This window comes from Pongo pygmaeus, chromosome 12 (genome assembly GCF_028885625.2).
Source record: "Pongo pygmaeus isolate AG05252 chromosome 12, NHGRI_mPonPyg2-v2.0_pri, whole genome shotgun sequence".
In the NCBI taxonomy this organism is placed as follows: Eukaryota; Metazoa; Chordata; class Mammalia; order Primates; family Hominidae; genus Pongo; species Pongo pygmaeus.
This window is the reverse complement of record NC_072385.2, coordinates 29,757,146-29,784,378: the sequence shown is the minus strand read 5'-3', so window position 1 is coordinate 29,784,378 and position 27,233 is coordinate 29,757,146. Positions and strand designations below refer to the sequence as shown.

The following is a 27,233-nucleotide window of genomic DNA, read 5'->3' as shown; positions in this document are numbered from 1 at the left end:
GTGGAAGCCAGTCTAAAATATGCTCTGAGGCTGGGCATGGTGGCTCACACCTGTAATCCCAGCAGTTTGGGAGGCTCAGGCAGGTGGATCACCTGAGGTCAGGAGTTGGAAACCATCCTGGCCAACATGGTGAAATCCTGTCTCTATTAAAAATACAAAAATTAGCTGGGCATGGTGGTGAGCACATATAATCCCAGCTACTTGGGAACTGAGGCAGGAGAATTGCTTGAACCTGGGAGGCGGAGTTTGCAGTGAGCTGAGATCGCGCCACTGCACTCCAGCCTGGGCCACAACAGCAAGACCCTGTCAAAAAAATAAAATATACTCTGAGGCCACTTGTCACACTTGTATTTGGTTTAAACTTTGGTGTAGCTTGCTCAATTACGTACATAAGAACTATATTTTGTGATATTATTACTGTTTTTTGAGATGCAGTTTTGCTCCTGTTGTCCAGGCTGGAGTGCAACAGCATGATCTCAGCTCGTTTGCAACCTCCACCTTCTGGGTTCAAGCGATTCTCCTACCTCAGCCTCCCGAGTAGCTGGGATTACAGGCATGCACCACCATGCCCGGATAATTTTGTATTTTTAGTAGAGACGGGGTTTCACCATGTTGGTCAGGCTGATCTCGAACTCCCGACCTCAGGTGATCTGCCCACCTCGGCCTCCCAAAGTGCTGGGATCACAGGCGTGAGCCACTGTGCCCAGCCAGTATTATTATTATTGACTTAGCTTTTTTAAGAAAGTAACTTTTATAATCATAAGAATGTAATAAAATTAAAACTTGAGTTGATAGAGGGAAAATTCTTCTTTCACCTACCTGTTTTATTTATTTATATTTATTTATTATTATTTTTTTTTGAGATGGAGTCTTGCTCTGTCACCCAGGCTGGAGTGCAGTGGCGCCATCTCAGCTCACTGCAATCTCCACCTCCTGGGTTCAGGCAATTCTTCTGCCTCAGACTCCCGAGTAGCTGGAATTACAGGCGCTTGGCACTGCACCTGGCTAATTTTTGTATTTTTAGTAGAGACGGGGTTTCACTATGTTGGCCAAGCTGGTCTCAAACTATTGATCTCAGGTGATCTGCCTGCCTCACCTTCCCAAAGTGCTGGGATTACAGGTGTGAGCCACTGTGCCCGGCCCAACTTTCCTGTTTTATTTATTGCCTTGCCTTATGGTTTATGTTTATGAGGTCATCATTATGTTCTGGTCACTAGCACAGAATAAGGTCCATTTATTTATTTAGTTTTTAAAATATAATTTTTATTTTTTTCAAAAAAGGGGGGAGAAAATGTAACCTTTGTAATTGGTTTACCTTTTCTTTAATTCTAGGGTGGGTATATGGCTGCCAAGGTCCAGAAATTGGAGGAACAGTTTCGTTCAGATGCTGCTATGCAGAAGGATGGGACTTCATCTACAATTTTTAGTGGAGTTGCCATCTATGTTAATGGATACACAGGTTGAGTACTTTTTACTTAACCCTATTTTGGCATGTATTTTTATTAGGATTGAGAATGATTTGTTTTAAAATTCTATTTTTACTCATTTATTATAGACAAATGATTGTAAGATGAGAAGAAATAAATCATCTGCTTAGATACTTCTTTTTCCTTTCCATGTTGCTTTTACCTGCCATTGTCTTTAGCTTTTATCAAAGTACATAGTTTCAAAAAGTCACATGAGGTTTAAAATGAAAAATGGGAAATTACCGCACATGGTTAGTAGGACTTGTAAACTGTGAGCTTCACTGTAGGTCCATTTCATTGGTAAATCTCTAGATGTCATTATCCATAGGTCCTTTAGGGTGGGGTGTTGTGTGGGTGTGTGTCAGTGTCAGATTTCCTAGAGAAGAATCTTTTACTCTCTCGTCTGGAGAAGAGTGTAAACTGCCAGCATTTGGGTCGCTGAGCAGGGAAGGAAAGGACCTGAATTCTCACAGTTTAGGAAGTAAAATTTCACTTAGTCTCTCTATTCATTTTTTCATTCCTACCTCCTCCCCACCAGCTGTGCCTGTTGTCATTGAGTCCGGTATCTGGAAGGGGTAGTGTAGTCTTTATTCTTGGTGAAAGGAAAGAAATGTGCAAATTCTTATTTGCCTGTGGCACAGTTTCAAGGATGAATTTATCCACACATCCACTTTTGAAGTTGCCTGTGTGTTTATTTCATGACTTTCTCTTTGTTTTACTGGTAACGAGCAGCTTCTTTCCAAGCTTCCATATGGCCAGCTTCAGTTTTAGCTTTCTCTGAACTGTAAAGTCAGTTAGCACTTGTCTGTTAGTTACCAGGTTTTCTGCCTGAATTTTTCTCTATTTTCTTGGGGATTCTTCTCCTTATTATCATTTCATTGTATTTTTTGAAGTGAATGGCTGTAAATATTTGTGTCAGTCTGTTACATATTCCCCTGTCCCCTTCTCAACTGGCTGATACCTGCTATCTTTCAGGTCTCCATGCCTCGCTTTCCCTTGATAGTTTGACTGTCTTCATACTGGTTTAGGTGACTTCTTGTGCTCTTCTGGAGCTACGGCTCCCTGAATGAATCTGCATCTTAGAATTCTTTAGACCTTTCCTTAGTTGTCTGTTTACTGGACAAGAGCTGGAGCTACATTTGATCACTGTGTCCTTGGTGCCTCTACAGTGACTGGACACAATCATTCAGGACATACTGGTTGAATTGGAGTTAAGTATTAATTAACTGGTACATTTATCTGGTTTAGTAAGAGAAGAGTGTGTTGCTTGTAATTAAGTGTTTTATTAGGCATCATTGATGATGAGTTTAGTCCAAGAAAGTCATCTCAAAATAAATGCTGGTACAGCATTGGGAAGTTCACATGCAGAAAGCTTGTAACTTTTCTGTGTAGGAAGGTATCCTGATAAATTCAAGCTCTGTGGTGGACTTCCTGAGATGCTCTATGAAAAATTAAAAACATTAATGAAAACAGATAGGCATTGCTTCTTACATTAGCCAGTCATGGAAGTCTCCAGTTCAAGAGAGCACCCTTATTCACATAGGAGGAAGAAAAAGAGATTCTTTGTGTGAGGGAAGAAAAATGAATATTGCAGTAATCACTTTTTTGATTGAGAATCTGGAATTCTAAATCTGCTTTTATCACTAATTTTTGTGTGACTGTAAAACATTTTCTGTTTGGATCTATTATTATCTCTATCCTTTTCTGCAGGATAGAGATGATAGTATTTTTGCTCTTGTTATTAAAATTTCATTATAACTGTACAAATAAAGTTCCATTATGCTGAATTTCACAGAGATATCCAAACTGTGGTGCTGTAAAATAACTTTATTTTTAAAAAAATTCAGTTTTAGTGAATACTTCACAACTTTATAGATAAAACAGCATTAACAATTAGCAAGTAAAAATAACTCTTTAGATGCAGTAAGACAAGTAGGAGGTGCTATTTTGTTTTTGATTTAAAAAAATAAGCTTTCTTTCACAGTCTTGAGGAGTACTGGTCAGCTATTTTGTAAAATGCCTATATATATATATAGGTATCATCTTTCTTCTCCATTAGCATGTAAGCACCAAAGCTACAGATTTTGTCAGTTTTGCTCATTGCTATTGTGAAAGAAAGTTCTCAGGCCGGACACGGTGGCTCACGCCTATAATCCCAACACTTTGGGAGGCCGAGGCGGGCAGATCACAAGGTCAAGAGATCAAGACCATCCTGGCCAACGTGGTGAAACCCTGTCTCTACTAAAAATACAAAAATTAGCTGGGCGTGGTGACGTGCGCCTGTAGTCCCAGCTACTCAGGAGGCTGAGGCAGGAGAATCAATTCAACCCGGGAGGCGGAGGTTGAAGTGAGCCGAGATCGCGCCACTGCACTCCAGCCTGGCGATAGAGTGAAAAAAAGAAAATAGAAAGTTCTCTGAAAAGGAATTTGAAGGAAAGAGACTTCATTCCAGTGAACAGTTTGCAAACCTGGGAGATGCAGCTTTCACTGTAAAAGAAGCTGTGGTCCCTTCTTGTTGATTCTTAACCATGCTCCCCACAAACTTAATAATCCAAGTGTTCTTGATTCCTTTAAAGCTTCCAGTTCAGCCATTTGAGCCTCTCATGATTTCGTAGTCCCTATCCCTTCCAACCCAGTTAACATTGAACTTGAACTTGGAGAGAAGACCCTCTAATAGTTTACCTGTCAACCTGTTCTTCCCTGTCAACCTATTCTTCCCTTCACCTGGCCCCAAAAATGTTTTTTGCTTGTTAAGATTGACTTCTTTGTCTTCTATCCTTTTTGTTTGTTTTGTTTGTTTCTTTGTTTTGAGATAGGGTCTCCCTCTGTCACCCAGGCTGTAGTGCTGTGGCACTATCACGGCTCACTGCAGCTTCAACATCCCAGTTCAAGCCATCCTCTCTCCTCAGGCTCCCAAGTAGCTAGGACCTCAAGTGTGTACTACCATGCCCAGCTAATTTTTTAATTTTTTGTAGAGATGAGGTCTTGCTGTGTTTCCCAGGCTGATCTGAAACTGCTAGGCTCAAGCGATTCTTCTGCCTCAGCCTCCCAAAGTGTGGAGATTACATGTATGGGCCACCATGCCTGGCCTATCCATTTTTTAAATTAAATTTTTTTTTAGATTATTGTAGATTCACATGCAGTTGTAAGACATAGCACATAGTGATACTGTGAACCCTTTACCCAGTTTCCCCAAATGGTAATATGTAATAAACTTGCAAACAGTGTCACAACTGGGAAATTGATACCGATACAGTTAATATACAGAACATTTCCACACTACAAAGATCTTCCTTTTTTTTCCACCCAGGCGGGAGTGCAGTGGCGCGATCTCGGCTCACTGCAAGCTCTGCCTCCCGGGTTCACGCCATTCTCCTGCCTCAGCCTCCCGAGTAGCTGGGACTACAGTTGGCCACCGCCACGCCCGGCTAATTTTTTGTATTTTTAGTAGAGACGGGATTTCACTGTGTTAGCCAGGATGGTCTCGATCTCCTGACCTCGTGATCCGCCCACCTCGGCCTCCCAAAGTGCTGGGATTACAGATGTGAGTCACTGTGCCCGGCCTCCACACTACAAAGATCTTTCATGTTACTCTTTTATAGTCACACCCACTTCTGTTCTCCGCCTTTCCTTAACTCCTGGCAACCACTAATCTGGTCTCCATTTTTATAATTTTGTCATTTCAAGAATGTTAAAAAAACATACAGCATATAACCTTTTGGGGCTGGCTTTTTTCACTGAGCATAAATTATCTGTCAGGTCATCAAAATTGTTGCCTTTTTATTGTTCAGTTATATTTCATAGTGTGGATGTACCAGTTTGTTAACCTTTCATCTGTTAGGGACATCTGAGTTATTTCTTGGTAGGCTATGAACATATGTGTATGAGTTTTTGTATGAGTATAAGAGTACAGTTGTTGGTTCCCGTAATAGTTACATCTTTAGTTTTTGTACGAAACTGCCAAACTGTTACCCAAAGTGGTTGTACTATTTTATACTCCCACTAGCCTTGTATGAGGAATCAACTTTCTTTGCATCCTTGCCAGCATTCAGTGGTTTTCATTTTATCCATTTTAATAGATGGTGTTGTATCTCTTTGTGATTTTAATTTGCATTTGCCTGGTGGCTAATAATGTTGAACATTCTTTCATGTGTTTATTTCTCATCTTTACATCATCATTGGTGAAACATTTGTTCATGTTTTTTTCCCCATTTTCTAATTAGATTTAGTTTTTTTTACTGTTTAGTTTTGAGATTTCATTATATATTCTAGAGACTACTGCTTTGTCATAAAAGTGGTTTGCAGGTATTTTCTCCCAGTCTGTAGTTTTTCATCCTCTTGAAATGGTCTTTTGCAGAACAACGTTTTTAATTTTGATGAGATCTGATATGTCGATCTTTCCTTTTATGGATTGTGCTTGCAAGTCTAGGAACTTGTCACTTTGGTGCTAGATCCCAAATGTTTTCTTCTATATTTTTAAATTTTATAGTTTTATGTTTTACATTGAAGTTAATGTTTCATTTTGAGGTTTTAAAATTTTTTTTTTTTTAAGTTTGTGGATTTCCAGTTGTTCCAGCACAGTCAGTTGGGCATATTTTGGTGGATCTGTTTCTGGGTTCTCTGTTCTCTTCCATTGATGTTTGTGTCTGTTCCTTCACCAATACCACACTATATCAAATATTGTACCTATGTGGTAAGCCTTGATATCAGGTAGAGTGATTGCTTTCACTTGTTTCTTCTTTGTCAAGATAGTTCTGGCTATTCTAGGACCTATGCCTCTCTCTCTCTTTTTTTTTTTTCTTGAGACAGGGTCTCACTTTGTCACCCAGGCTGGAGTACAGTGGTATGATCTCATCTTACCGCACCCTCTGCCTCCCTGGCTCAAGCGATTCTTGTGCCTCAGCTACCTGAGTAGCTGGAATTACAGGCACATGCCATGATGCCCAGCTCATTTTTTGTGTGTGTTTTTAGTAGAGATGAGGTTTCGCCATGTTGGCCAGGCTGGTCTCGAACTCCTGACCTCAGGTGATTTGCCTGCCTCGGCCTCCCAGAGTGCTGGGATTACAGGTGTGAGCCAGTGCACCTGACCTATATAAATGTTAAAATAAGTCATTTATCCACAAAATACCTTGCTGGGATTTTGATAGGAATTACATTAAACCTGTACATCAGTTCGGGGAGAATTGACATCTTTACTATGTTGAGTTTTCTAGTTTACAGACCTTATATCCCATTTTATTTTACTTTAGTTGATTGGACAAATATATTTTGGATGCTGCTTGTGGGTTAGGAACTGTGTTTGAAAAGAGATAGCAGTTGATGGAGAATGTGGATTTTGTGGTGAAAAAGTAATCTCTGAGCCTTAGACATGAACAGAGGAGGGTGAGTGCCAACACAGAAGAGAGGAAACAATTGCCTTTGGGAGTGGGAGCGAATACTTCATAAAGGAATTGAAATGTTTAGCTTGGTCTTAGATAAACAGGCATTTTCCAAATGAAAATGGAGAAAGACATTCTAGTCCTAATTCTGACCTACGTTTTCAACCTCATGTTCTTAAATTTTGCTCAACAAGATTACCCTGATATTCTAGATGTGTCTTTTTACTTTTACAGTTCTGTGTTTCTGTTTGTTCTATTGCCTCTGAGGAAAAACTCCTTCCCTCCTCACTTCTGTGAACTGGAGGTATATTCATTCATTAAGATCCAGATAAAGTTAGGTTTTGCCTCCTTCCCTGTCTAAGCCAGTCCATAGTAGTAGTATTTTATATAGAGAGATATATAATTCATAGCATTATTGCTAGAAACATTTATTTTGACACCTGGGTTTTGTCTTGTGTTGTTAGGTCTTAATTCTATATTAAGTTCTTTGGCGTTAGGAAGCCTATTTTATGTGTAGTAATCCCTTGCCAAACATGGATTAGAGATAACACCTCAGGGCCTTAAATTTGCTATTCCTTCTGCTTCCTCAGGTCTTCATCATTCAGATCTCTGCTCAAATGTTACATTTTTACAGAGACCTTCCCTGACTTCGCCTATCTAAAACAGGTGTACTTTGCCCTCCAGTCACTCTCTAACCCCTTATCCAACTTCCAGTTCATTGCATTTATTTGCACCTAAAATGGTATTACTTGCATGACTTATTTTTGTCTCCTCAGTGGAATACAAGTGCTATCACGGGGCACAGACTTGAGTCTTGTTCATTGCCATATCTCCGGTGCCTAGAACCTTGCCTGGCACATTGTAGATATACCCAATAAGTATTAGTTGAATGAATAAATAACAGGTTTTGTATTTGTACATCAGAATGTTAAAATATTTTCACTCAGATGCTAAGTCAAGTCAGTCTTAAGGAATGGGCCACATTTGAGGCCTGCATTGTAATCTGGGAGATAGGCTCTGGGCATGTTTATTTTTGTGAAAGCTGCCCAGGGGGAGTCAGTGCTTCAGACTTAGTGGACACTGGTTGCATTTCAGTGGTGTGAGATTGGGACAGTTCATATGGAAAGAGGTGTTCAGGTTGTTTTCTACTTCCTTTAGTACGTGGGTAAAAGACCAGGTCTATTGATTTTGGCACTGCTGAAGTTTGTGAAAAAGCAGGTGGAGGGGGGCCGGACAAGTACTTTAGCACAATTCACAAAATGAAACAAGGGGGAATATGCAAGTGTAACAGACTTGTATTTCAAATAGGGATTTGTTTGAAAGCTGACAGCTTACATTGATGTTTTCCAAACATACAAATGTGGTGTTTTAGGAGAGGATTCTCTTTAATGTTGACAAGTCTAATTTTTTGGAAATAAATGCCTCCCAAATATTATTTTGTATCGATATATAATGTCTCCCCTTCCATTTCCTGTGAGACTCTGATCTTGTAGATAAGAGATGGAGGAATTGAACCTCTGAGATAGAAGACTTACCATATTAATTTATGCCACCTCCTGTAATTTTGCTAGTACCTGATGTGAAATTTGCACCTAGTTGGTACTCAAAAATTTGTTCCCTAAGCATTTAAAACTTTTCTTCAGTTTTTGTTTGGTTGAGTGTATCCGTGGCTTTTAGTTGATTGTGGTGACTTTGTTGGTAAGTCCGAGGTAGTTAGGGGTGAGAAGAGTCAAGACAGTAGTATCGCTGCTGCAGAAACTGAGGGACAGGAGCCCAAAGACAGAAGGGTATGCACAGTAAGTTTTCTCTGTTTCCTCATCAATAAGTTATCTTTTCTAATTCATAAGATTGTGAAACTCAAATGAAATAATGAAGATGTTGCCATGGTAGGAGCAAAGGAGGTATAAGCAGCCATTCACCTCACTTCTTTCTGTGATGTGTATAGCACAGCCAACAATTAATTAAGTTCTTTGGATATGCAGGATGAAATGGCGTATATAGTAAATGTTTTCTCAATAGAGATCTAGCTAGGAAAGCTTTTGTGCAAGATTTTAAAATTTTGTTTATAGAATTTGTTTTAACCAGATGAGCAAAACTTTCTATAAGCTGGGCCTACAGACGTGAAAGTGGTCTTCATATGGCTGTTTTGATGTTATATGGTGGCATTTGCTCTTGTGACATTTTACTTGTAGAGCTTTAGGTCTAAATGTGGGCTAAATTGTGGTCCTTGTATATGGCTTTTATTTTTACTGTGCTTTCAATTGTCTGTCACTATGTCTGGTTTTAGTTAAACCTCAAATTTAGTTGCATATAGAATGTTCTACAAAATGAAACTAATAGTAGGAGTATTGTGAAATTTTATTTATTTATTTATTTCAGATAAGCTCTGTTGCCCAGGCTAGAGTGCAGTGGACTGATCATAGCTCACTGCAGCCCCAAACTCCTGAGCTCAAGGAATCTTCCTGCCTCAGCCTCCTGAGTAGCTGGGACTAGAGGTGTGTGCCACCATACCTGACTAATTTTGGGGTTTTTTTTTTTTTTTTTGAGCTGGAGTTTCACTCTTGTTGCCCAGGCTGGAGTGCAATGGCAGGATCTCGGCTCACTGCAACCTCTGCCACCTGGGTTCCAGTGGTTCTCCTGCCTCAGCCTCCCAAGTACTAGAGTTACAGGCGCATGCCACCACATCCAGATAATTTTGTATTTTTAGTAGTGACGGGGTTTCTCCATGTTGGTCAGACTTGGTCTTGAACTCCGACCTCAGAGAATCCACCCGCTATGGCCTACCAAAGTGCTGGGATTACAGGTGTGACCCACCGTGCTCAGCCTTTTCTGTTTGTTTTTGTTTTTGTTTTTTTGTGGATTTTTTTTTTTAAAGACGGATCTTGCTGTGTTGCCTAGGTTGGTCTCAAACTCATGGCCTCAAATGATCCTCCTGCCTCAGCCTCCCAAATCTTTCAAATTACAAGCATGAACCAGGAGGTCGAGGTTACAGTGAGCTATGATAGAGCCATTGCAGTCTAGCCTGGGTGACAGAGCCAGACCCTGTCTCTAAATAAAAAATAAAAATGCAAAGAACAATGAAGAGAAAAGCACTCACTCTGACATTTCAAAACAGTGACATGGATTGTAAAAATTTGGAGGATAGAATTTCCCTGAATCTAGTTTTGTTTTGTTTTGATTTTTTTTTTTGAGACAGAGCCTCAAAAAAAAAAAAAAAAAAGATTGATGATTTAAAAGTTGTTTTATCTGAAGTTTTATGTGCTTTACAAATGTAGCCACGGTAAGTGTGCATTACTTTTTTTTTTTTTTTTTGAGATGGAGTCTCGCTCTGTCGCCCAGGCTGGAGTGCAGTGGCATGATCTTGGCTCACTGCAACCTCCGCCTCCCGGGTTCAAAGGATTCTCCTGCCTCAGCCTCCTGAGTAGCTGGGACTACAGGCACGTGTTACCACGCCCAGCTGATTTTTGTATTTTTAGTAAGGACGGGGTTTCATCATGTTGGCCAGGCTGGTCTCGAACTCCTGACCTTGTGATCCGCCTGCCTCGGCCTCCCACAGTGTTAGGATTACAAGTGTGAGCCGCCGTACCCGGCCTGTTTTGATTTTTTTATTTTCTGTTTATTCTTTGCCAGTACATCAAGGACATTCTTGAAGGAGTATATACTGAAGGGTGGGCAACAAGAGAAGGATTTGTAGGAGGGATTATGAATTGCAAAATTTAATGTTTTGTGTGAATAGAGAGCAGCTTTAGCTCTAGAGCTCCTTCTTGCTTCCTGGTTTGGGGTAAGAAATGGTAAAAATAATACTGATAATATTGTTAAGAGTTGACACATAATTCTTTTTTTTTTTTTTTTTTTTTTTTGAGACAGTCTTGCTCTGTTGCCAGGCTGGAGTGCAGTGGCACGATCTCGGCTCATTGCAACCTCCGCCTCCCAGGTTCAGGCGATTTTCCTGCCTCAGCCTCCCAAGTAGCTGGGACTACAGGCACGTGCCACCATGCCCAGCTAATTTTTGTATTTTTAGTAGAGATGGGGTTTCACCGTGTTGGCCAGGATGGTCTCGATCTCTTGATCTCGTAATCCCTCCGCCTTGGCCTCCCAGGCAGGGTGCTGGGAGGTGCTGGGATTACAGGTGTGAGCCACTGCACCTGGCCACATAATTTTTACTATATGCAAGATACTTTTCTCAGTAATTTATAATTTTTAGCTCTTAATTCCCACAGAAGTCCTTTGAGACACTTTTATTATCCCCAGTTTACATGTGAGGAAACTGAGGTTCTGAGAAGTTAAATAACTTGCCTGAAATCCACGTAACTAGCAAATGATGGAGCCAGGATTTGACCTTAGTCATTCCTGCTTTGGAGTCTGTCCTCTTAATACATTATATGGCATCTTTAACTTGTGAGTGAGTGAATAAGTGTTTTGAAATTTTAAGTATTTATACCACTTGTACTCCACTTTTGCTGGAGGGTGGATTCTAGGCAGGAGTCTGTGATGCATTGAGGATGTTAATGAATTTAGCAAATACTCACTGAGCACCTGCTTTATGTCAGGGATATGAAAGTGCTTGACAGACAAGGTTCCTGCCTTCAAAGAGCATATGTTCCACAGGGGAATCTGACAGTAAACAAGTAAACAAACAGACATGGTAATTTCAGATTATCAGTGCTATGGAGAAAGTTAACTGTTACAGTACATTGCAGAGATGGGTTCTGTAGGCAGTGTGTCACTCAGTGTTTAATGTCATATAGCTTTCATGATGTTGGATATTATCTCCCCTTTTTTTTTTTCTTTTTTCTTTTCCTTTTTTTTTTTTTTTTAGACAGGCTCTAGCTCTGTCAACCAGGCTGGAGTGCAGTGGTGCAATCTCAGCTTACTACAAATTCTGCCTCTCTGGCTCAAGGTGTCCACTTCAGACTTCCTAGTAGCTGGGACTACAGGCACACACCACCACACCTGGTTAATTTTCTTCCATATTTTGTAGGGACAGGGTCTCACTTTGTTGCCCAGGCTGGTCTTCAATTCCTGAGCTCAAGCAATCTGCCCGCCTTGGCTTCCCAAAGTGCTGGAATTACAGGTGTGAGCCACTGTGCTTGGCTCCCAATTTTTTTTCTAATTAACCCCACATCTGCTGAATTAAAGGAGAGTGTTAAATACAAAAATGAATTTATTATGCAAATCTGCAGTTATCGTGTATGTTCTTTTGGACTTGTAATAAGGGAGTATGTTCTAGTATTGAAGAAATAGAACCAGAGAGAAATACTGCTGTAAAAATTTAAAAAAAAAATTCAAAATAGGGTAGCTTCCAGCGACCATGCATGCCAAGAGTTAGCATGCCAGCCTGTTGGGCCTGACAAAGTGGTCCCTGGCTGCTGTCCATAGTGCACTATTGGCAGGTCTGTTTTTGTTGAAACTTTGGGCCACCATGTGCCAGCCTGTGTATATTGTCTTCTGTCTTTTTTTTCGTAGAGTCTAGGGCAGGATCCTGAGGTCATATACATTACTCGAAAGGAGTTCTAGTGTGATCATAGTTTATAATAATAGCAGTTTTCATATTGAGTGCCCTCTACATGCCAGACTAATTTCATTGTAACAGCTTTGTTTATGGAGAAAGAGGAGAAAGCCTAAAGAAGTTAAACAACTTCTCCAAAGTCACACAACTCAGGAGTGTGAAAGCTAAGATTAAACTCAGATCGGTCTTATTCCATAGTTTATGTGATCTTGCCTTTTAACTAGATTGGTTTTCATGCTTCACTTCACACTGAAGAATATGTAAGAGCTTTCAGAAGTGAACTTCAAAGAGCCCTCTTAACTTCATCGAGTAGAAGGGCAATGTATTTTCCAGTTCCAAATTTCTGGAGTAATTAGTTTTCAAAGAGCAGCTAGTAGACGGGTGAGTACTTTATGAGTATGTATATGGAAAGTTAATATGTTCTTTTTTATTCAGTAAAGGACAGCCATTTTCTATTTAAGTCATTACATAGAATTAGTTTAGGAAAGTTACAGATTAACTTGCAAATTAATTTTTTAGATTTCTGTGATTTCATTGGATTTGGTGCCCATATTAATGCATTCTAATGTAGCCTTTAATTTGATACTTCTCACTGTTATTTTATAAGATCAGCCAGGTTCTTTAATGTTAGAGAAAGAAACTGAACGGTAGATTCCTGACTGGCTAGCTGTTTAATTTCTACCGTTTCACATTAAATCACTCTGATGCTGTAGTTCAGTTTTTAACTTAACCTTAACCCTGAAAACTTCCATTATTAATTTTGAATTCATTTTGTTTAAAAGGATGCTTTTAAATCTCTTTGTATGACACTGCCCAGTTTGGTAGCTGCTAGTAACATGCATTAAGCACTTGAAATATGGCTATTCTAAATTGAGATGTGTTATAAATGTAAAATACCTACTGGATTCCAGAGATTTAAGAAGAAAAAAGAAAATAAATATCTCAGATTTTTTCTGTTGATTACATGTTGAAATAATATTTTGGATATATTGGGTTAAATAAAATTAATTTCACCTTTTCACTGTTTTTAATGAGGTTACTAGAAAATTTTTATTTATGTGACTTGCATCATATTTTCTACTGAATAGTGCTAATATTTGTAATCAGTAATGTCAAATTCTGTGCTGTAAAATTTAGACAAACCTGGTATGTCTGTATGTTCTGTTAGTTTTTTATCTTCTAGAAACTAAAGCTCACCTAATTATTGTCATAATGAAAATGTTTATTTAAATACTTGGACCTATATTGCTTGGGATTAAGCCTGGGATGAGCCACATGTGGAAACTCCCCCTGGGTACAGCTGTTGTTAGGGGAGGTGTGAGTTAGAGCATTCATTAGGATGATAGGTGAAAGAAAGAGAACAGTGATGATTAATGTGATGCTAGTAATGCAGGTCATAATATGACTTTAGTGAATCAGACATTTCTTCTTAGGGGGAAGCATAAGTCACATTGTATCTTTAAGATATTTTCTTAAAATATTTCCAATATTTAAGACATTTAAGATATTTTCTGTAGTTTTATTAAGAATAAATCATTTGAAACAAAATTGAAAAAAATTGGTGTTTCTTGGTTTGCAATCCTTTTTGTTTTGCTGGACTTTATTTTTTGGCCTTAATGAAATTTCATATTAGGGAACTGGATAATATTTAACTATTTGATTAAGCTTTAAGATATTTTCTTAAATAAAAATTATAAAGCTTTCTAGAAGTAAAATCTACTAATAAGCCCTACAGTAAGTCTCCTTTATAGTAAATATGAGTAACTATTACTTATCTGACTCCTCTTGTATACTCTGGAGGAGTTGAAGGATTAGTCTTTGTAAAATGATTCATAAATGGGTTTGTAGTTGTTAATTTTTAAAAACATAGTATCAAGGTCATATGCTAAGTATAGTAAAAAATGTAAAAATATTTGTTCTGTTATTAGTATTTGATTCATTACTTGAGGTCCCTATTTGCTCTGCTAGGCACTTCTTAGATGTTTTTGTATTAGTTGGCTGTCTGGCAGCCAGGGAAGGAGGATGTACTAAAGCAACATAGCTTTCTCACTTTGTGATTTACCTCCCAGCTTTGTTTACTCGCAACACAGCCAAGGAGAAGGTGAACCAATGACATTCTTAAAGTTGACCTATTTAAGGAGTTATTCGCTAGGGTTCTACTTTCTTACACATAAGACTCTTAATATATTTTAATATAAATTTTGCAGATCCTTCTGCTGAGGAATTGAGAAAACTAATGATGTTGCATGGAGGTCAATACCATGTATATTATTCCAGATCTAAAACAACACATATTATTGCCACAAATCTTCCCAATGCCAAAATTAAAGAATTAAAGGGGGAAAAAGTAATTCGACCAGAATGGATTGTGGAAAGGTAAGTTTAATTTATTAAATTTAATTAATAAGTTTTTAAAATTAGAATACTTTTTATTTATTTATTTTTTTGAGATAGGGTCTCGCTTTGTCGCCCAGGCTAGAGTGCAGTGGCATGATCATGGCTCACTGCAGCCTCAACCTCCCAGGCTCAAGCAGCCCTCCCATCTCAGCTTCCAGAGTAGCTGGGACTACAGGCATGCGCCACCACACCTGGCTGATTTTTTGTAAAGATGGGTTTCACCATGTTGCCCAGACTGGTCTCAAACTCAAGCAGTCCTCCAGCCTTGGCCTCCCAAAGTGCTGGGACTACAACCACTGTGCATGGCCTTTTTATTTCTTTTATAAAATTGTAACTAATGTATTGCCTCCTAATTGACAGGGTGAAAAATAATGTCTTAAACAACACTACCCTTTAAGCTCATGTTGATAATACTATTATAGCCTAGGATTTGGCATCCTAATAAAAGTAGCATGTTAATGTTTTTGCCAGGAATTAGGGGTGATGACTCAGGAAAGTGTCAGGAAGCAGTTATGGGAGAAGGTGGACCAAGCATGTTATTCAACAAATATATGTGCACCTCTTAAAGACTAGGCAGTGTTCTGTGTTCTTGGGAAATAACAATGAACAAAGCAAAGATCCCTTCATTACCTCATGGAGTTTATATTCTGTTGGGAGAGAAAGAATGAGTAATGTATGAGTAAATTATACCATGTTGTCTATCACATAGGTTTTTAGCATGATAATACATCAAGATAATGTGGAACTAGAGTGCTAGGAGTAGGGGAAAAGGAGGGAGTACAGTGGCAGTATTATTTACTGTTTTTTAATGATTATATTGTGGTTTCTCTGCTGTTGGTTTGGAAATGATAAGTTGTAAATCAGTGGTGGCCATTCATATTGACTTCCTAAGTTTAACTATGTTATCTGAAACCTTGGAGATGAGCCAAAACTTAAGAGGTTTATATTTTTAAATGACATGAGGTATACAATACATATGAGCAATTGCTGATTTATAAAAGATAGAAGTAAAATATTAAAATAATAATTTTATGTATGGATAGATTATAATCAGTATATGAGAGATTGCTTATCTTTTTAAGTCGGTTGCTGAATTTTTTTTCTAGTTCTTGCTTTTACTAATTATAACACCCTCCATTAACTGTTCCACAAATTAAGTATTAACTCAGTTCCTTTGTATAGTGTATTTAGCTGCATAAATTCACGGAGAAGCAGCATGGTGGAAAAGGCTGCGCCTGGGCTCTGGAGACATACTTGGCTTCACATCCAAACTCGGCAGTTCAGTATCCATATAACCTGGTATAATTTTAGAAACTTTATGTTTGGCCGGGCGTGGTGGCTCATGCCTGTAATCCCAGCACTTTGGGAGGCCTAGGCGGGCAGATACCAGCTTGGCCAACGTGGTGAAACCCCGTCTGTACTAAAAATACAATTAGCTGGGAGTGGTGGCTTGTGCCTGTAATCCCAGTTACTTGGGAGGCTGAGGCAGGAGCATCGCTTGAACCCAGGAGATGGGAGGCTCCAGTGAGCTGAGATGGCACCACTGCACTAGCCTGGGCAACAGAGAAAGACTCCGTCTCAGGAAAAAGAAAAAAAAAAAAACTTTATGCAGTCACTCAGAACCTTGTTTCCTCATTTGTGAAAGAAGGCTAATATCTGCCTGCTGTGGTTATGTGAGAAATAAAAATCATTTGTCCATACAACCTGGCACAGTGCCTAGCATGTTGTAGAGGTCTAATATATAAGAAGCTACTGTTACTATTTTATTTTTATTCTGTAACATTAGCAATTATTAGAAAATTCCAAAAATTCAAAAGTACATTACTATCTCTAGAAAGTCAAATATATTGCAGTAGCTCACGCCTGTAATCCCAGCACTTTGGGAGGCCAAGGCAGGCATATCACAAGGTCAAGAGATTGAGACCATCCTGGCCAACTTGGTGAAACCCTGTCTCTACTAAAAATACAAAATTAGCTGGGCATGGTGGCGCGCACCTGTAGTCCCAGCTACCCGGGAGGCTGAGGCAGGAGAATTGCTTGAACCTGGGAGGCAGAGGTTGCAGTGAGCCAAAGGTTACAATGATCTGAGATCGCGCCACTGCACTCCAGCCTGGTGACAAAGCGAGACTGTCTCAAAAAAAAAAAGGAAGTCAAATAAATAACATTTTACATATTAAGGATTTTTTAAACCTGGAGGGATAAAGTCAAAGGCTCATCCCTATAACATCCCACTGATTCCTTCCTTTGCACTGTGATCTTATGACCTAGCCACTGTCTATCAATGGTATTGATTAAAATGTATATTGATTAAAATGGCTTTTAGGTATGTGTCTCTTTAAAGGACTTGTTCTTAGTATATGAAGTTGGATCACTCAGAGTTGAGCTGTGTTATCACTAGAGCTAGAGTTTTTATCTGGGGGCAATAGTTAGGCTTTGGAGGGAATGGGGGATTTCTGTGGACAGGAGGAGAGTTGAGGGGAAAGGGATCTTGCTGGGGGGATTTGATTTACTTAGCAAATGGTGTTTTCCGGCCAGGTGCGATAGCTCACGCCTGTAATCCCACCACTTTGGGAGGCTGAGGTGGGTGGATCACGAGGTCAGGAGTTCAAGACCAGCCTGGCCAATATGGTGAAAGCCTGTCTCTACTAAAAATACAAAAATTAGCCAGGTATGATGTTGGGTGCCTGTAATCCCAGCTACTCGGGAGGCTGAGGCAGGAGAATTGCTTGAACCTGGGAGGTGGAGGTTGCAGTGAGCCGAGATCACGCCACTACACTCCAGCCTGGGTGGTAGAGCGAGACTCTGTCTCAAAAAAAAGATAAAGAAAAGAAAATGCTGTTTTCCATTACAGTTGGTTGTTTTGCATGTGTTCTTTTTGCCAAATGCACCTAGGGAGATAATAAGATAGAAAAAGCAACTTAGATAGATAGTTAAAATTCACTTTAATGGATTTTATCTTAGTCTGGACTGAGGTTTAATCATTTGTCTTTAAATAATTAAGAGTGACTTTGGACAGCATGATGATATATCCTATGGGCCTCATTTTGTATTTGAGGAGACAGGGCCAGTGGGGTTCACTGACTTGCCCAAGAACAGAGTAGGTTTTAGAGTCCAGGTGTTCTGAATCCTGTTTGTGTCCTCTTTTACCATTTAATTAAGCTTGTTATAGATGGCCCATGTGGAAATGGATCAGTGTTAGCATATGTCTTAAATGCCAGAAGCCCATTATGTCATTGTAACATGGAATCCTTTTGGTTAAATCATGGCACTGTTTTTATTCACACTCTAATCCCTGGTTGATCTCTTCTTAGCTGTGTTTTAATGAGATTTTATGATACTTAAAAATTTTAACATGTATTAGCTATTTAATAAATGATACATACTCTTCTGAATAATTAGTTTTTGTTTTTATTCAAGCAGTTTGAAAAGGAACTGCCACTTCTAAGTATGTGGGGTGTTGCTTTAATTTTAGTTCCCTGATGTCTGTATGTCAGTAGATCTGAGTTAATGTAGGCATGATTATAGGGCCCTGACTTTGAAGAGGCAAGGGAATCCTTTCATGAGGAGCCTGTGTACATTAAAGTATGAAATTATTTTACTAAAACCTTTGTTTTGTAAATCTCACACTTGTACGTAGTGTATTAAAAGTAATGGTTTAAAAAATTTTTGTCACAGTCTTTGTCTTGAGACAATTTTACATTGAAATTTGAAATGTGGAATAGATAAGAAGCTGCTATGACATACCCCACTGGCCCATCAAGCCTGAGGAGTGTTATGGAGCATAATTTAAAAATATTGTCCTAAGTTAACTACAGATTGTTCTTGTTTTTGTTGTTCTTGATTTTGTGTTGATCCTTGTAGATTGAGAACCTTGTAGCGTGGGTTTTTTATATTTGTATATCCTGTGATTACATGGTCACATAGAACTGTTGGGAATTGAGACAGAATGAATGATAATTTATTGTTCTGGTTCATGCCAGCTCAATGGGATCTACTAGTAGGACTTTCAGTTTATCTTTTCTTTCTAAACTCCCAAACCATTTACATTTGTCATGTGCTTACATATGAGTCAAAACTTTGGTTTCTAATTACATTCAGTGTAAATATTAGAGTGCTTATGCAATTCATTTAAATAAAAGTTGATTGCAATTTTGTCTCTCATGAGTTTTTTGCCATTCCTTGTGTTTTTTTTTTTTGTTCTGCCTAAACACAGAGGCTGTAGGACAAAGCAAGAGTAAGACTTCCCAAAATAGATGAATATTTCACTTGCTATGACTATGTTTTGATTCGTTGTATAGAATGTAAACTCTTTCATATATATATCAGAATATAGTTTCAATGTACATGAAAAAACTCAGTATATAAGGAAACCGTGTAATATTATCTTTTGGATAAAGATGGATTTTTTTATTATCCTCTCCTTTTGGATTTGAAAGAATAGTAGAAAATGTCAGTACAGTTCCTTTGCGCTTAGAACAAGAGGGGAAATTAGTAAATGTGAGAAATTCATCCCAGAGAGATTTTTAAAAAGGTCTTATACAAATATGCTTTCAGATAATGTTTCTGTCTGTATAGATAGATAAATGGGTAAGCAGGGGTAATTAGGAGTATACAACTGATAGATAGTGGTTTAGGCTTCAAATTATAACTGACATTACTTCACTAACATTACTGTAGTGCATTGGGTTTTAATTCTTTTTACTGAGTATCTCTGAGGATATCTGATTTGAGACTTGCAGTAAATTGGCTGTCTAATTTTGTAGCAGTCTCCATGGACTGACTTATGTAAGCCTAAGAATTCTGTGGGTGGCCACATGGCTCTTGTTAGGAGTTGGATAAGGCCTGACACCCTTGTATATGATCAGTGCTGACCATAGAGAGTACCTGTAGAGTCTGCATCACTCCAGCATGCTGTCAGTAGGGCAGGAAAAGCAAGAATGATAATAGGGCATTTTGTTCCCTGCACTTTGGTTTTACCTGAGATGTGCAGCTGGCACAGTGGGTGTGGTTTCACTCTCTACTTTTCTCTTAGTTACAGCTATCTATGATAAAGGATGGAAAGCTAAGGTTAGGATTTTATTTCAGGTATTAAGTAGCTGTACTTCTTTTGGCGGGGGAAGCAAGTGAGTTTGATATACATAATACCACAGAACAAAGATTTATAGTTAGGCAGTTGAGACCAACTATTAAAGGAAGAAAAGGGCTGGGCGCGGTGGCTCACGCCTGTAATCCCAGCACTTTGGGAGGCGGAGGCAGGTGGATCACGAGGTCGGGAGATCGAGACCATCCTGGCTAACATGGTGAAACCCCGTCTCTACTAAAAAATACAAAAAATTAGCCGGGCGTGGTGACAGGTGCCTGTAGTCCCAGCTACTCGGGAAGCTGAGGCAGGAGAATGGCATGAAGCTGAGATCGCGCCACTGCACTCCAGCCTGGGTGACAGAACGAGACTCCGTCTCAAAAAAAAGGAAGAAAAGTTGGTTTGAGGAAGAATAAAGTAAAAAATAGTCGAATTTTAGGGTTTCGATTCTAATATTTGAATGTAACCTGAAATTTTGAATGTATTTGAATGTATTTTGAATATAACCTGAATTTTGGTAAAACATTTAGCCTGGTCATAAATCCATTTGGTTACATGTCTTGCGACTAGTATAGTATGTTTTTTACCATCATAATTTAATAGTTATAGCATTTGATATAGTTTAAGGTACTTTAGGTAGAATTGTTAAATATATATTGACATAATTATGTAAATGACATAACTCTGTATCATATATAGTTCCATTTTTAGAATCCGTTAGTATGTTTTCCTGTATTCCAAGTTGTTGACTCAGTTATTTTAAATTAGTATTCTGTAAGCCAGTTCAGTCATTTCTTAAATGATTATTTTTTAAAAAGTTTTGTGAGGCACCATTTAAGAAAATGAAAATGTCAAGTCTTGGATTTATGAGACAATAAGAAACGTATTTTTATCATGTTATTTATCAGTTTTTTTCTAAATAACTAAAGGATGATTCCTTGGTATATATTTTAGATTTAAAATCCAGAGGTTGTTTTGAAATATTTTCTAATATTAAAGGAGCTTGTTTTGAAATTTGGATGATAGCATAAGTATATTGATTGGTTATTTTTAAATTTGAAGTGACATGATAATTTTAAAGGTGGAGTAGCCATATATAACTCAGTTTATTAGCAAGAAAATGTCAGTTTAAGATACGGCAATCAAATTAGTTTTAGTTCTGAAGTACAAAAGGAAGCAGACATTTGGGAACTTCAGTTACAGTGCTAGTACCACCTAGTGTTACAACACTGGTGTTCCCCTGGATTTGAGTGGTGATGTGTGATATGCTGTGAGGATGTACATGGTAGTTTTGGCCCTTGTAGAGTTCATATCTTCAAATGGCCTTAGCTCTTAACCATTCTTGTATACATAAAAATAGTATAAATTATTACTCTTGAAGTTGAGATTCTTTATTTTGTCCTATATTTTTATTTTACAGTTTCTGACATGAATTTGGAAATTGAGCATCCTTATTCAGTTTATTTATCCTGGAAAACCTTAATAGATGAGATTTTGATGAAGTCTTGATGATTCTCTGTTAACTGTTGACAGGGTGGTAAATACTAAAGTCATGAGGATTAAAATATTGACTAGTTCAGCTCTGTGCTTGCAGTTTTTCCCAACTCTAAGATCATATTGTATTAGGACCACTAAAACCGAGCAAGAAGGAATAAACTAGGAAAACAGATGACCTGTTGTTGGTGAAATACTGTATCTTTAAGGACATTGATTATTTTTCATGAAGCTCATTTGTCACCAAGTATAGAACTCTAAATTGGTGTTGCTTTTTGTTTCAGCATCAAAGCTGGACGACTTCTCTCCTACATTCCATATCAGCTGTACACCAAGCAGTCCAGTGTGCAGAAAGGTCTCAGCTTTAATCCTATATGCAGACCTGAGGATCCTCTGCCAGGTCCAAGCAATATAGCCAAACAGCTCAACAACAGGGTGTAAGTTTGTCTAGTTGGGGATTACTGCAAAGCTGGGTTTTTTTTTTTTGTTTTTTTTTTTAAGATGGAGTTTTGCTCTTGTTGCCGAGGCTGGAGTGCAATGGTATGATCTCGGTTCATTGCAACCTCTGCCTCCCAGGTTCAAGTGATTCTCCTGCCTCAGCCTCCCGAGTAGGTAGGCTTACAGGCGTGTGCCACCATGCCTGGCTAATTTTTGTATTTTTAGTAGAGACGGGGTTTCACCATCTTGGCCAGGCTGGTCTCGAACTCCTGACCTTGTGATCTACCTTCCTTGGCCTCCCGAAGTGCTGGGGTTACAGGCATGAGCCACCACGCCTGGCCACAAAGCTAGTTTTTAGCAGTGAGCATGGCCCCTGCTCTGTTACAGACAGACAGACAAGCAGATATGAAACCTGGCCATTCACTTATAATAAACATGTTGAAATATGTGTGTATGAGTGTCTTATCTAAAAATGAATTATTTTTATGATGATGATTTCATAAATGTAGGTAAGTTTTTACAATCATACTAGTTTCTCACCTTAAACTAGTGGATCTTAATTGTTAATAAATTTTTTCATGGATTTTCATGAAAGTAATTATTTCCTCACAAGTAATTTGCTGTATTGCTTTCTCAAAAACGGAACTAACTGCACCAGCTATATTTTTGTTGTGTTCCATGCATAGAAAGACAATGAAAATGTTAACATTTCTGGGTTATTTTTGAAAAATTCAAAATTCATAACATTCTAAATATGTAAATATATAAATGGAAGTTTAGTTGGTGACACTTGGTTATAGAATTGAGAGTGAATCTAGACTTTATTCCATGTGGCTGCTTTTTTTTTTTTTAATATTGGTTTAAGCTTTTAATTGCAACCCTGGATAAATTGGTTTCACAATTAATTGGTGGGTTGCCTTACCTTGTGTGTCAGGTGGTTCATTATGGTTAGCCTTCTCTTTATTTATTAAATTGCTTGCTTTGGGAGTTGGATATATTTTTTTTCGAAAAGACCAGGAGTCTAATTAATCTGAGAGGATCCAGTATCACTGCCTTCTGTAATTTTTGTTGTCATTTGTTAATTTAACTTGTACTCACAAACATATTCAAATATTTTTCATGTTTCCTATAGCTTTTAATTTTTTTATTGTGCTATCAAGGTATATAGCAAATAATACCAGAAAACCTTTTCACAGAATACATAGCTTTAGCTTTCTTTTTTTACCTACATTAATAAAAGTAGAAAATAGATATGTTTTTTCAAAATCTTCTTTGTGACACTTTTAGGAAGAAATTACCTATTAGATTTTACTTCTTAATACATTTATGCCATTGCCTTAAAAATGTATCTCTACCCGTGATATTTCCAGTACAGCTACTTTGCAAATGTCCATTTGTCTAGGCTGAGAAACTATAGTACAGGAAGAATGTATGTTAACAATGTATTTTCCTGCCAATATATGGCTTTCTATTGCATGTGTTGCTATAATGCATGTAAAGGGTCTGAATGTTTTTGACACAAAACTAGATGTAAGACTTTCTGCCGTACATCACTTTTGTTGTTTTCTGGGGTTTTTTGGGGGGGGGTATATTCAGTACATTTTGTACATTTCTTTGAAATGCTCGTCTGTGACTTCTTGCTCCCTTGCATTCTGTTTATCTCAAGAGGCTGACTTTCTCTGCATGTGACAAATTAGGTTTTCTTTTTTTCTTCTTTTAGTCATATCTACTTTGTCTTTTTCCCCTTCACTGGCATGATCATCTGTGAGCATGGCATCTACTGAGTTGCCTGTCACATTCCATGTGATGTTCAGCCAGAGCCTGAGCTAACCCAGAAATGGATTATCATCCAGCTTGTGGGACTTTTTTGTGTAGTGAGGCTTTCATTACTAATAAACCAAGTTGGTATTAGGATGAGGGGCTTTAGGTGGAACCTGATAATACTGTGGTAATTTCACCTGTGGCTTACTACTCTGTAGGGTAGCCCTTCATCTGGAGCCTGCGCTGTAATTGAATTAATGCTATGGACATTTGGACATTTCTAAGTAGAATGAATTACTGCTTTGTAATTCAGGTTTTTGTTTTTGTTACTTAGATGATTCTCCTGAATGCATTTCTAAACAAACGTCTAGAGGAGCCAAGATGTGACTTTAGCATAACATTTGTCATAGGTTCTGCATTTATAAAGCTGTCATCAGGAAACTTGGTCCAGATTGCTTTGTATCACCCTGGCATCTAAATATGCATTTCTTAGAAATGAAGTGCAATTTTCCTTGTCAGTAAGGCAAGCGTCCGTATTTTTCTAGGTGTAAATTTTACTGAATTACCCCCACACATTGACATGGCTTTACTTTTTGTCTATTTGTGCAACAATTAGCTCATTAATAGGTTAGTCAATATAGTCAGTTTTTTTCCTGCTGAAACCAACTGGTTTCGTATTGGATTTAATGTGTTGAATAGTACCTTTCATAAAAACTAAAACTAGGAATGAGAATTCAATTAAGGTTTTTAAATCCATTTTTATGAAAGTTATTTGTAGTATATTAATTCAGCAGATATTTATTGACCATGTAGTAAATGTCAAGCACTGTGCTTCAGAACTGGGTATTTAGAGCTTATAGATTCCAATTAATTTTTTATGGGAAAAATAACTGAAAAGTTTTTTGGGTTTTTTTTCAGCCATGAGAAATATTCTATTTTATTTCTTCTTTGGGACTATCTGAAGTGAAAATAAAAAACAAAAAACACCTAAAGGGCTGTTAATATTCTAGAATTTTTCTAGTTATCTTGCTGCTTTTGCAAAGAATGATCTTTCGTCAAATCAGAATATAAAGTTTGTGGTTTAATTTTCAGGGTTTTTTTTTTCATTGTCAATATTCAATATAAGAATTTTCTGTTCTTAAAGGGGGAAATACCAAACTGTGTACCACTAAGAAAATGATGAAATGAAAAAATTGTTTTAACCTAAAAGTCAGACATTATTAACTTAAAAATTTTTTCCTACTTTAGAAATCACATCGTTAAGAAGATTGAAACAGAAAATGAAGTCAAAGTCAATGGCATGAACAGTTGGAATGAAGAAGATGAAAATAATGATTTTAGTTTTGTGGATCTGGAGCAGACCTCTCCGGGAAGGAAACAGAATGGAATTCCGCATCCCAGAGGCAGCACTGCCATTTTTAATGGACACACTCCTAGCTCTAATGGTGCCTTAAAGACACAGGATTGCTTGGTGCCCATGGTCAACAGTGTTGCCAGCAGGCTTTCTCCAGCCTCTTCCCAGGAGGAGGATAAGGCTGAGAAGAGCAGCACTGATTTCAGAGACTGCACTCTGCAGCAGTTGCAGCAAAGCACCAGAAACACAGACGCTTTGCGGAATCCACACAGAACTAATTCTTTCTCATTATCACCTTTGCACAGTAACACTAAAATCAATGGTGCTCACCACTCCACTGTTCAGGGGCCTTCAAGCACAAAAAGCACTTCTTCAGTATCTACTTTTAGCAAGGCAGCACCTTCAGTGCCATCCAAACCTTCAGACTGCAATTTTATTTCAAACTTCTATTCTCATTCAAGACTGCATCACATATCAATGTGGAAGTGTGAATTGACTGAGTTTGTCAATACCCTACAGAGACAAAGTAATGGTATCTTTCCAGGAAGGGAAAAGTTAAAAAAAATGAAAACAGGCAGGTCTGCACTTGTTGTAACTGACACAGGTAGATACTTACTAAAATTGTTTTCTTAAGAAACAGTCATGCTTGATGATTTTGCTCTTATGCTATTATTGGTATTTCTGGTCAATATGAAGTTCTCATAATATAAAAGTCTCTAAGTATGTCAAGTCATGTAAGCTACAGTAAGCATAACATGATAGAAAGCTAATTTATTAAAATATTTTTAAAACAATTAGATATAATTGTGGCTGACTGAAAATTTTCAGAGAATTTAAACAGTAAGATGGTTGGGATTCTGAGCATTCGTTCCTCACGTAGACCTTATCAGTTGGTGAAGTTTTGAACTGTGTTAATATAACATCTATCCAGTGCTTAAACTCCTGTAAGAATGAAATTGGTTTGATAAGAGTAATTGTTAATTTCTAGAAGCTTGCATCATAATGATTTTTTAATTAATTTTGACATAGAGCTGTTATAATTAACAGTGGTAAACTTTCAGTGAGATTATTTCACATCTAAGTACATTGGTTCATTGTATTTTGTTTTTTAATACTTTTCTTGTCATCAAAAATAAATGCACACACAGTAGCAGACTGTCTTTCTGGGCCAGTCATTATAAATTAGTATCTGGTTTGAAATTTTAGTTCCTTTTACAGATTATAGGATTTTTTTATGGGGAGAGACCTCAGAGATTAATACTATAATTTATAGCTGTGGAAACAGGTATGGAGAGAAGCTCATGGTTCTGTCCTAGAAAGTGATAGAGACTCTATGTGGGGTGTTTTCTGTTATGTTTTATTGAGTTTGATGTATTCCTGTGTGGTTTTAGTCAAAAAATGCTTTTTAGTATTTATGAAATATTTCAGAATAATATAAATACTAGATTATCCTTACATCATGTCTTGGCCTTGTTACCTGAAGGTTATTTAATTCTTAATGCTTCGAAGAACTATGATTAATTAGTTCTATGAATGGGAATAAAATGAGAAATTTTGTTATTGTATGAAAGCATTTGGTAGATACTGGCTTATGCATTCTGTACTACTTGAATGTTTAAAAGTGTTATTTTGAGTTGTTTGCATTGTGTTTATATGATACTTTGAAAAATACTTTTATACAGCAGAATTGTGATTAAGATTATTTCATGAATCATTTCTTGAGATAATATAGAGGGTAGTAAGGAAGTATCTGGCTTTGGAGTTAGATAGTTTAGCATGAATCTAAATCCTTACTCTGCCACTCTTATGCTGCTGGACTATGGGCAAGTTAGTTCACCTCTCTGAGTCTTAGTTTTCTTTGTGAATAGAAGTGATAGATAGTCCACGATGTTTGCCTCATGGGGTTGTGAGCTTAAGAATACATGAGAGTCCACGATGTTTGCCTCATGGGGTTGTGAGCTTAAGAATACATGAGCAGGCTGGGCACAGTGGCTCATGCCTGTAATTCCCACACTTTGGGAGGCCGAGGCAGGAGGATTGCCTGAGCCCAGGAGTTCAAGACCAACCTGGGCAACACAGGGAGACCGTGTCTCTACCAAAAAGAAAAAAAAAAATTAGCTGTGCCTGGTGGCACGCACCTGCGGTCTCAGCTACTTGGGAGGCTGAAGCGGGAGGATTGTTTGAGCCCTAGGGGTTGAGGTTGCAGGTCGCACCACTGCACTCCAGACTGGGCAGCAGAGTGAGACCCTATCTCAAAAAAAAAAAAAAAAAAAAAGTGGGGAGAGAACTAGGTACATGCTATCGCAGTCACAGTTTGGTAAATGGAGTGGTCCAAAACTGTTAGGGGATATCTGTT

The 27,233-nt window shown here is 38.0% G+C and overlaps 1 protein-coding gene across 14 annotated transcripts in view; it reads left to right on the top strand.

Annotated features, from left to right (window-relative positions):
* Positions 1-27,233, top strand: part of REV1 (REV1 DNA directed polymerase) — an 89,499-nt gene that overhangs the window by 26,111 nt on the left and 36,155 nt on the right. For 8 of the 14 annotated variants that reach the window (XM_054476670.2, XM_054476672.2, XM_054476668.2 and 5 more), the window contains exons 3-6: positions 1,333-1,459; positions 14,561-14,729; positions 21,609-21,761; positions 24,772-25,481. In XM_054476670.2, the coding sequence (XP_054332645.1) occupies positions 1,333-1,459; positions 14,561-14,729; positions 21,609-21,761; positions 24,772-25,481 (1,159 nt within the window). Of the gene's footprint in view, positions 1-1,331; positions 1,460-12,577; positions 12,735-14,560; positions 14,730-21,608; positions 21,762-24,771; positions 25,482-27,233 lie in introns of those variants that run through there. The other 6 variants (XM_063649144.1, XM_063649143.1, XM_063649142.1 and 3 more) reach the window with 4 other exon arrangements.